The sequence below is a fragment of the Mixophyes fleayi genome, chromosome 10 (genome assembly GCF_038048845.1).
Source record: "Mixophyes fleayi isolate aMixFle1 chromosome 10, aMixFle1.hap1, whole genome shotgun sequence".
In the NCBI taxonomy this organism is placed as follows: domain Eukaryota; kingdom Metazoa; phylum Chordata; class Amphibia; order Anura; family Limnodynastidae; genus Mixophyes; species Mixophyes fleayi.
In genome coordinates, this window is record NC_134411.1 from 90065112 (window position 1) to 90077048 (window position 11937).

General features: G+C 42.4%; 1 protein-coding gene across 1 annotated transcript; it reads right to left on the bottom strand.

Moving 5' to 3' along the window:
- Nucleotides 1–1188: 1188 nt before the first annotated feature.
- Nucleotides 1189–9087, bottom strand: PSMD7 (proteasome 26S subunit, non-ATPase 7). The gene is made up of 7 exons (XM_075189117.1): nt 8941–9087; nt 5588–5679; nt 4692–4784; nt 4471–4568; nt 3560–3640; nt 2875–2966; nt 1189–1972 (listed from the first exon to the last, which is right to left on the bottom strand). The coding sequence occupies exons 1-7, from the start codon at nt 9012–9014 to the stop codon at nt 1534–1536; spliced, it is 969 nt and encodes a 322-aa protein (XP_075045218.1). The 5' UTR covers nt 9015–9087; the 3' UTR covers nt 1189–1533.
- Between the last annotated feature and the right edge of the window lie 2850 nt (nt 9088–11937).

The window sequence follows — 11937 nt, forward strand, 5'->3', positions numbered from 1 at the left end:
TGTAATGCCAAGAAAGTGCTGTACCAGCGGACATCACATTCTTCTGGTGTTTTGGTCTGGACAGATGGCCGACAACAGGACCACTGACCCAGTCACCTGCAATATATTTCTTGTGTCGCATTCCATCAGGAACAGGATGTATGTAAATTGTGAAAGCATTCGGCTTGTTCCTAAAAACATAAACCTACAGCTTGGACTGGTTTAAGGTAGAAAACGAAGGCATTTTGTTTTCTGCAGGTCTCTAGGGAATAAACACATTAAATGCAGTGTTTTTACAAACCCCTGTTTTGATGTACAGATAAAGGTGTTTGTGCCCAATAAGCAGATATGGAGCCGATCCCAGTATGCAACTTTAGCTGTAGCCCCACATTAAGGCATAGTTTGATTTAAACCCTTAGAAATGTAACAAACTACATCACGTCTTTACTCTTGTAAGAATTCTGCTATTACCTATCTTTGCTGCAAAGATGTCAACATGACATTCTATGCCGTCTTTTAGATCTATTCTAAAAAGGAACAACAACCCTTGTCATCTAGAAAATACCACTGTTAACAAGTCCTTACAAAGCATTGCAATTCTCTACTGAGCACACCACGTTTCACATCCTTGCCACAAATACGGTGACGTTATGAAACAGATATGGGACATTATTAAAACCCCAGGTTCACCTGGACTCTTCTAGTCTGACACCCAGTGGTCACACATTGTATAGCAGCACATCTGGCCTGATGAATTTTAACCCCATCGCATCATCATCTCCCTAGTTGTTCCTACAGTATTTTCACCACCATCAACTAAATCGCTTACGTAAAAATGCGATGAAAAATAATTGGGCACCAGATGCTAAAATACATATTCATTGTGTATTTTATGCAGTAGTTAGATCAAGCCTTGTAGATCGATGAAAACTAGGATTCCAGATGATCGGACACTTGGGTACGTTTATGCACAAGGATGCTGTAACCAATAGCAACCAGATGTCTGGTTTTGTTTTATAAACTCTGCAATAACAAATGGCAGAATCTAACTGATTGCAATGCAGAGCATGGTGGAGTTTCTACAACTCCAACTATAGACAGAAGGCTGTCCAAGATCTGAACTACACGTGCATTCATCCTCTATCAGTCAGAATGTACCAAAATCCCTACACCAGATATCCACACTTTATAGGACGCAGTACAAATACACATTTATAAACCAGACGTTTTATTAATTTTTTTTGCAGGAAGATGACATTACGGCCAGATTGAACCCTCCACAAAGCCCTTGACCGCACCTTAAAAAATAGGGGCACCCCCACGGTGGGGGGAAAAAAAGCTACACGAATGTTTAATGGCAGATTGATATATTGTATAGACACCTGCGCATTTCACCCACCCCCCAAAATGGCATTATATGTTTGGACACCCATGCCAGTGTTGAAGGACCAGTGGATTCCGTGGCAGACCCTTCCTTAGTATAAATAGGAAAGCCAGGTCAGCAATATCTATCCGGCATACATACAAATAAAAACTACTAAGGGCGAGACATTATCATTTTTTCTCCTTCTTTTCCTCTTTCTTTGCGTCGGTCTTTTCCTTCTCTTTCTCCTTCTCGTCTTTCCTTTCCTTCTTGCTCTCCTCTTTCTCCTGTCCCTCCTTCTTCTCGGCGTCCCTGTTGGCGATCTTGTTGTTGATGAGATTGTGGAGGGCGACCACCGAGCGAATGAGAGAGGCCAGATACACCACCAGCATCTGGTCATTAGTCTTTAGGTAGAAGGCCTTGACAAACTCCTGCAAGTTGACGTCCGGCAGTAGGTTGAAGACATCCTGAAGCTGATAAATGATTTGGTGGTTGATGGGCAGTTTGCCGGAGGACACTTTCTCCAGGTAACTCCTGATGTCCAGCAGTTTGGAATTCAGTCCTTTCAGCCCATGTACCTGATTCGTGATGCGTTGGGACAAGGTCCCCACTGTAGTGTCTTTTATGTCTCTGCAGCAAGACAAAAACAAAAAAAAATTGAAATGTTAGGAATATGTTTAACTTTTACAGATACATTTAACCCCCCTTCATAACCAAACCAATGTTGGCACGTTTAGCCATGCTTCCATCGCATGAGAAGGATAAGCTCACTTTTTATGTTCGTTTAATATATGGTGGCTTAGTGGTTAGCACTTCTGCCTCACAGCACTGGGGTCATGAGTTCAATTCCTGATTATGGCCTTATCTGTGTGGAGTTTGTATGTTCTCCCCGTGTTTGCGTGGGTTTCCACCCACATTCCAAAAACATACTAGTAGGTTAATTGGCTGCTATCAAATTGACCCTAGTCTGTGTGTCTGTGTGTGTATGTATGTTAGGGAATTTAATTTGCTCTAATTGGGCAGGGACTGATGTGAGCGATTTCTCTGTACAGCGCGGCGGAATTAGTAGCGCTGTAAAAATAGCTGATGATGATGCATGCATTTTTCTGGACCATACCAGAGCCATCTTTTACGTGTATACAATGGAAAATATATTTAGGAGTTTTTTCCCCCCCCCCATTCTTCCAAAGATGGAATCTACACCAAGCACCAGATATATCCATGCAGTTTGTATAAAAATAAGGAAACATGTGGACTGCATAGGACAATGACACCTAAAATAGCATTTTCGCAAATACATTAGTGTACACAGCGGGGTTTGTTTAAGAATGTGGAGCAAAGGGCAGAAATGTAGCACAACTCACAGCAACCAATCACATACTAAGATTTAGCAGTCTGGTGTAGTGAAGATTAAGAAAAGCTGGTATCTGATTGGTTGCTAGAAGACATTACTCCTCTACAAAGCCTCCAATTTAAACACTTTTTGCATGAACAATCTTTTATGAAGCTTCTATGTCAATTAAGGAAAATACCGTAACAAGTGCTCCACTCCGACTTCTTCCGCCTCCTCCGCTCCAATCTCACTGGTGACGTGTTCAAAGGTCTTTGAGGTTGGAGTACCGTCCTGAAGGAGTAAGAGGATGTTAGACCGATAACAACTGTGCTTATCCCTACATGAAGATCAGGTCATACGGGGCACATGTCACTACCATCAGGGAAAGCAATACACTATACTACCATTAATTCTGACTGTGATCCAGATTACTGTATTTATTACACAGCTAGGACTGTAAATAAGACTAAAAGGTGGAAACACCAAACAGCACGGCATTAAGTATACATCATGCGGCACAATAAGTATATGTCGTGGATAGCAACATTTGTAAAGATGTATCCTTACATGCTTACTAAGTATGTTGTCTAACATTTCTGGCCCTAGCGTTATATTATCAGGCAACGCTGCTGTTGTCATCCTGGTATGTGATGCAATCGGATGCTGAGAGCACAGGACAATAGAAATACACATCTCTGCCAGATGATATATATAAATGGATGAAAAGCTCAGAAGGAAGCCAGAAAGAAAAATCAATGTGTTTAGTAAAAGTTGTAGAAAGGGGTGTAGAAATGAATTTAGGTCATCTGAAGTGAGAAACACCCACCAACTTCCTTACAGATTATAATGGCACATTGCAGAAGGCTACTGAAAGTAACACTTACATCATGAACTTCCTCTACGGAGATGTAGGCCTCGGTGGGAAGACCCAGGTCCTTTGGCTTCACATCAATGATCACAAGAACCTGGAAGAAATAAACAGAACATTCAATGAGAAAAGGTCATTTCTAGTAATACATAAAGATTGGCAAATAGGTGTTCAGTTCTTCACACAAGGTGGCTCCAAAATAAGGACACGCTCCATGTTCTACCGTTTCTTTTTGTAATTAGATCTGCTCTGTTTTACCAGGTCTAGTCTCGGCTCTGGTTACATAAACTTGTGTCTAAGAGTCTGTATACACTGGGGATCTGTATAGAATTCCACAGCCACCAATGACAGTAGAGGGCACCACAGTGGACGCGGGCTAGGAGACAGCAGTGTTGCGTACTCAGTCCAAGCTGTGGAAGGCTGTCGGGAGGACTGTTTGGATAGTCAGAAACAGTCTTATTTACCTGCGTTATATATACTCCCCCTATATACCAGGAGCAGCGGCGCTTACAGGCCGTAATCTTCCCTTAAAGCCTTGTCCTTCATGCACTGAATCGAATGATCACAGAGGAACCTGGGAAGACAATGTCACTAGTGTGTCTTTGCCTTTACATGCAGGACTGGACAAATCCCTGGGCCAGATAGACAATATGCCTAAATAATTGCTGCTGGCACCTAACTGTTCGGACCACTTTCACGATGTCAATGGAAGCACATCTTCCTTGGCTTCTGCCGGCTCCTGTGTTATTTTGTCCATATTTGATAACCATCAGACTAGGCTCGCAGAGTACTTCTCTGCTGGTAACAAATGTGCTGCTACAGATTTTCAATCATTCCAGCGTTGTGGTTTGCTGTGATTAATTGATTTTATACAAAAATACCAGAATATGCCCCCCGCTGCCACCTTAACAACTCATGAAAACTTACAGAATTTGGACAGTATCTTTTCATCAGCTCATTGATGGCGATGTCATTTTTATGCAGCTTGGGTCCTGTGTGGTACCAGCCGACTATCCTCTCCCGAGCTGGAATGAGAAAGGATTCAATGACATAGTATGGAATAGTGTTATATAATGCGGAGTATACGGTACTGGGCCCAGGTCAGTGACAACCAAAGGTTTTTACAACACATATAAAGCACAACTCACCGTTTACTTTTTTGAACATGCCGTACATATTCTCCAGGTAATCGTGGTCCAGGAACCAGACGGAGTCATCTTTATCATCTTCATCAAACGGAACTGCAGGAAGCGATTATTGGTTTAATTAGTAGACTATGGAAGCAGGAAGCAATAACAACCATAATATAACACGGTATGAAGCTATGTAAGGGTTAAGTTCTAGGAGGATACATAAGGAAAAGGCAAAGGGCCTGATCTAGGGTTGGATGCAATTCCTATCTCTTATTTTAGACTAGACGTGCAACATTTCAACTAAATCCAGCTGAAAATCACTTATTTTAAAACTCCATTTAAGGACATCTGAAGGTGATAAATGCACTTGTTCTACTGACTTACATCGGTTTTACAGTCTGAGCTTTTAGACTGGGGGCGGCCATGATAGGCTGATGCACATAAACTGTGTTCAGTCTTTTCTCCTAAACATACATCTGTGATAAAACAGGACGTCTTCCCTTTTTTATAGTGATCCCAAATGCGAGAGATTTTAGAATACATATAGTGAGCGACTTCTGAACGAGTTCCTGATTAAACAGAGCTGTTTTACATTCAAGGAAAGGTAGAACAGTACCATTAACAACTAAAAACAAAGGATTCAGATTTACTTTCATATAGGAAATGTCCAGATGGATATTTTTTAAGAATGCTTTAGGAGCACTGAAAATGACAGTCCTACATCTAGGCTGTTTCTAGTTTTAAAAACATTTTTTTCCTCATTACTTCTTTTTAATATTTTTTTTGCTAGCTGCTTTTCTAAGTCACGTATCACACATTTTTCTTTAGAATCCCTTTTAAATAAATGGACTGTTGTGTTAAGAGCTTATACGAAAGCATTCGTGGTTCAAAAACAAGTGGCGATTTCTTACCTGCAAAACTATTGGAGACATCTAAGATTTTTTTATGCCAGGATCCTAGCAGAACGCCGACCACGCGTTTCTGGTTTCCGACCTTTCCGATTCTGCGGGGGAGAGACAGAAGTTTTATCCAAATGTATTTTTCCCATAATACATCTATTACATGAAAAGATACTTTATCGTATTTGTCAGCGATGCTTAAATTAGAAATAACATTTTACTGTGAATGTATCTGGGGAATATTTTACTTAAAGAGTAATTCCACTGTTAAATAATATCTATAAAAAAAAGCCAAGGAATGTGTCCGTTTTTTTGTTTTATTGTTGTGACCATAGAAATAACGTTTGAAGGAGTTTCTGTGAACAGTAACCGTTTACTGTGGGTGGATCTTTTCAAACTGCGGTTCTATTGGGAAAGGAGACCTGCCGAGATATCCCAGCACCATGTTCTGTGATTGTGGCTGTAATGTAGAAATCCCCGTAATTCAGTGCACACATACATCCATAGGGAGAAGGGAGGACTCCAATAATGTTGTGAGTAAGCCAAGACTAGTGCAGAAAAACCTCCAGACACCGCCATGCTGGCGATACGCACAAAAATCTTGAGCATCAGAGGCTCTCTTCCACTTCTAAAATAAGCCACATAGCATGTGTGAATGGAGACTTATGTCCATACAGATGCCTTTAGCAGTGATGATATGCAAGGCCGTATTTTCCTCTTGTTTCCTGGCCATTGCGCAGTGTAAAGCTTTTATACATGTGGTTTTGTGCACCCAATAGTAGCACCAAACACTATGGGTCTCAAATACAAAGCACAAAGTCCTGTAGCATAGTTAAATCAGCTGGTGATTGAATTATGCACAGAAGGGAAGACCGAATGGAGATTGAGGTAGGAGGGGGTTGATCACACAGTCCCTAGCACAAGAACTCCGCAGGTGGTCAAACACTGTTGGATCTTCTAATTGGAAGCTCAGTTACCAACCTGTATTGGCAAATACAGGGGGCATGCTAAAAATAAGGACTTCCAGCCATGCAATAATTAAACAAATATGTTCCAAGCCTGGTCATGTATAAAAAGAAAAATGGTGGACTGCCCTGGTTGCCTAAAATTATGACTAGCATGGCCACAAGAGGAGACCTCAGTGACTTTTGGGGAGGCATTTGGCAGGAGCTTCAGAGACCCAGACAGCTCAACTTGCTAATTATGCACAAGACACAGTCTCGAAGGGGATTTCAGCACGGAACTTTGAAAAGAAAACATCATTAACTAAAGGGCAACAGTTGGCAGAAGAGCATACTCCAGGATCCTTGAATTACTAAAATAAGCAGCAGGATGACAACGCCCCCACTCACACAACACATGTGGTCACCCCATGGCTTGATTAGCATTACACTTATTATATCTATGTCATGGCTGTCTCAGATCTGAAAACAATACAGAATTTATGAAATATTGTGGAATGATGCCCGAGACAGCAGTTTTCAGTTGAGTGACTTCCTTGTGAAAGAATAGCACCATGGGGTATATTTACTAAGCTGCGGGTTTGAAAAAGTGGAGATGTTGCCTATGGCAACCAATCAGATTCTAGCTGTTATTTTGTAGAATGCACTAAATAAATGACAGCTACAATCTGATTGGTTGCTATAGGCTACATCTCCACTTTTTCAAACCCGCAGTTTAGTAAATCTAGCCCTATGTCTCTCCTACAGAATTCTAGACTCAATGCCATGGCACATACATGGTGGCCCAACACCCTATTAAATGCTTTAATATTGTTTCAATTTTTCATAAAAGTACATTTTGGCCCAATACATTTAATAGAGGCCACTTGTTTGAAAGGGACATCATCCTTTATTTATTGAATAATGTTTTTGTCACATTGAAAATATCAATTAATATGCAAGGCACTGCATAAATAATATAGCTAAATCAAGATAGTGTTTTGAAAGTTTACTAAGACTGAACAGCGATTTCCTTTTGTTATATTGAGAAATATATTGCATTGCTATTAATTCAAACCAGAATCCTGTGTACATGGTACAACATTCATTCCAACACAATAAGCAAAATACAGCATTTCATCATTATGTGACAAACTCTATCTTCGTGTGAATTAGAGATGCTCAGGCTCTGTTTCCTGAAAACCGAGCCGACCCGAACTTAGGGGATCGGAGTAGGCTCACGAGCCGGCTTGTTACTTTCGCGCATCCTCGGATCTGAATCGAGGCAAAACGTCATTGTTGCGTTGTCGGATAACGCGGGTTTTGGATTCCATAAGTACCTCCCTCCCCGGGAGATCCAGCGCCATTGCTCACACAGAAACAGGGGCAGCACTGTTCTTGTCACTCTCCAGTCTCCAGTGACATTGCTCACACAGAAACAGGGGTAGCAGTGTTCTTGTCACTTAACAGAAATTGATTGGAAATTAATGTTATTGAGGTTAATAATAATGTCGGAAAAAAACCAAAGAAAAAAAAAAAAAAAAAAGACAAAATACATGATTTTGGATAAAAAAAAATAGGGATCTAAAACCAAAACACGTGAGGGCGGTTTTGCCAAAACACAAAGTTAATCCAGATCCAAAACATGGGAGTCAGTGGACATCTCTAGTGTGACTGCATTTAAAAGAACTGTCCCAGCTGATGAGTAAGGAATAAATGGACCTTTGTTTAGGTTGTACCTGCAGTGTTGCATAACTTTCAACACACTAATCTAAAGATCTAAACAAGCATCCATTACAAAAACCATAAGTATATAGCTTGTAAAATACCAGTTCAGATTTTGGAGTTGCACATCAAATACTTCTGCCAGTCATAATACATATTAAAGGGTCATGTTTTCTATTAGCATTTAGCGTTAGTAGATGTATTACTGACATTTAATATTTACATTGATTGTCAGAACATGGTGGGTGCCTTCTAAAAGTATAAAAACCTCCACTGATTATAATACAGCTGCTGGATTTCCAAAATGAATACACAGAGCACACATCTGATATTGGTTCTGCTTATGAACATCTGTATTTTACCTATAATGACAGTAACATATATAAGATTTACAATCACAGTGGGCAGAGGGCACCAGCTTATTATAAGGGAGATTCCTCTGCAACATGCTGTATTACTGCATCCTGGGTCTCTGCAGCTGTTGTGGGACTACAGGTCCCAGCATGTCCTCCCATGCAGATGACTGGCCCCATACTGAGGTGTAGCTATGGGGGCCCCCTCTCTATAAAGTGCCCAGTCACTGTGTCTCCCAGGGCTGGAGGCCTAGCTCTGCCGGCTGCAGCCGGGGCCTGTGCAGCCAGTGAGTCAGCACCTCTGGATAAAGGAGGCGGCCTCACCCCACCGCCGCCCAGCACCCACCTGTTGAAGTGATCCACCACGCTGAGCAGCACCAGCGGGTGCACGACGACCCTCTCTACCGCCAGCTCCGGCATCTTTCCCGGCTACAATGACTCTCACACACCAGCCGGAACCGCACCTGACACTCTGCCCACCACTTCCGGAGAAAACGCGACCACAATGCACCGCGCGGGTGGAAGCGCCTGGCTGACCTCACCCGGGCGCCATGTTTGTGCAGGCAACCCCTCACTGCAGTGAGTATAAATATATATAAAATAAAATGACACACAGGCAGTGCAACACTGTCCTTCTGTCAGTTATATACTGCTGTGCTCCACCTGTACCCCTGCATGTCTTTATGGACTGAAGTAAGTCATTAATAGTTAATAAAACAGGTCTATTTGGTCCACAAATGGAGGTGGTTTGTACCTTGCATATTTGTGCTGTGTCTGCTTCACTTCTTTTAAGTTTAAGGAGCAGATCCAATCTCTGCTCATTTCCCCTCTATGGGATGCGAGGAAAGATGAGCGGTGGTTTTAGCGGAAACTCAGATGCCATGGGGGGGGGGTATTCAATTAGCCCCCAAACTACCACCGTGTTAAAGCTATTACCGTTACTACAGTAAGTTTAACCCGGCTTTCTCTGCGAGCAAAAAGCCGGCGTTGAAACTACTGTAATAACGGTAATAGTGCGCAAGCAAAGTAACGCGGCCAATTGAATTCACCCCCCATGTGTCTCCATGGAATGTTCCTGAGACACATCGAGTCTTCTCACGGCCAATTGAATTCCCCCCTAATTAAGATTTCACTTGCACTACCAGTTGGGGGGCACTGCCGACCTTGGGGTATAGAGGGCGCTGTGTGGGGTAAGGCACTAAAACTCTTGTCTAGCCTGCTCCCCTCCGCTCTCCTCTATGCCCCCCCCACCCCCCCCCCCCCCACGGCCATCTTTCTTAGTTTTTTAGGGCACGTTTTTTGTATTCTAGCTTTATTTTTATTTTTTTAACAGACTTTAGGTGAATTTCTTAGCGACATTCACGATCACAGTTAGGGAGAAAGCAAATGGTGCTTTAGTGCAAATCCCCCTAACATCTGCCGGCCCCCAGAAAAAAGGTCACCTGCCACCAGGAAGATGTCCAGGGACCCAGCCACTGACCACTGCATGCGACAGTCTCCCATTGTAGAGGGACCGACTGCGCTGCCGGTGGCCCATGCCCACTGCAGCCTCCATTACAAACAAAGGACTCCTCACCGGTGATCGGAGGACAGTCGACATTGGAAACGGAGGTAGAGGGGCTGACACTGGCTCACAGCTCTCACCAGATTCTATTTACTGTATCGCAGTGCTGTAACTAAACATTTTAGTGCCCTGGGCAAGACAGAACACTGACGCCCCCCATCTAAGTGGGAGTGACAATCGTCGAGTGGGCGTGGTCAACCTACTGTGGGGGTGTGGCTAGCTCTTTACAAGTTCTATACCGCACTGAAACACCCTCCCTCCCCATTCTTCATGTTCTGGCTTTGTTAGGATCTTTATGTAACGAGCCTCCATAGAATCAAACTGCTTTAAATGCAGCTATCACATGCTAGCTGTATAAAGAATGAATTGGTTATTGAAATAAAACTCAACTGAAACAAACTGAAACATAACTTTAATAGTACCATATGTATCACACTGCCCCTCCATCACAGTTTTCCCCTTTAACACACTGTGCCATGGAGCTATCTTTATCACACTGTGCCCCCTTATCACCATCACACACTATATATATATATATATATATATATATATATATATATATATACATACAATATAAGGAGCATCCTAGTGTCCGCCATACCATACGGAGAGCATTACTATGACCGCCATACAATACGGAGAGCATTCCTACTATGACCGCCATACAATACAGAGAGCATTCTTGTGACCGCAATTCAGATACCATCCTAGTGACCCCATATAATACAAAGAGCATTTTTGTGACTGCCTCACAATACCACCCCCCTTATCATGAATGAACCCCTCTTCAAAATTGTTAACTCCAGGATCATCATAAAACCCCTATCAACATGAACTCCCTCATCCAGTTTAATCATTAATCCCCACATCATAAATTAATTTCATTCATAGACATTAAACCCTCATTATCTTCTTCAGTCTCATCAAAAGACTATATGTGTGTGTGCCCCCAGAGTGTCTGTCCCTGTATGTGTGTGTCCAGTGTATGTACCAGTGTGTGCTTGCTCAGTGTGTGTAACTGTAGTTTCTGAAACATTACTTACCATAAGATGTCCAGAGACAGCACAGCATGGCCTCAGTGCAGAGGAAGTATCTGAATCCTGTAAAGTTGGGGGCCCTATTTTTTAAAAAATGGTGCATGAACTTTAGAAAACTAATAATTAGCCGCAACATTAAAATAATAGTATTCCTATTTAATAAATAAACCTATTTTCCTCCCTCCAAACAGCCCCAGCAATAAATTAAATAGCATTTACGTTTCATAAACCAACTCCCAAGCGGTTCTTATCTACTCCATTTCCCAGGGACATGGTCCGAAATGTTGCACTCCAAGGAGCTGCCAGGGCTTCGGTGACATTGTGTCACACGCCGGTCCCATAGCTAGGTACTGGCGTTGTGACTTGCCCTTTAAGAACTATGTTGGTGCTTGCTTTTGCTTCAGAGTCACTACCTTTCCAAAGGGGTTCCTTGTTATGTTGATTGGGACCTCCTTCCGAAGCCTATTGGTCCCAGAGGACTATTTCAATCTCCCGTGATCATGGACTCATGGCCTGATCTTCGTGTTACTCACACAGCTGTGGGTTCTGGCTGCATATCTGACTTTCTGTTTATCTCCTGGATACTATCGGTTGCCAAAGTTACCTGTCATCATTGTTCTCCATCGGCTCCGCTGTATGCCAGTTCGTGGTTCATCTACAAGCTGAAGTACTTTCGTTGTTCATCTGCACACAGAACTATGCGTGAGTTGTCTGCTACACCTGCGCTCATATTGATTGGCTC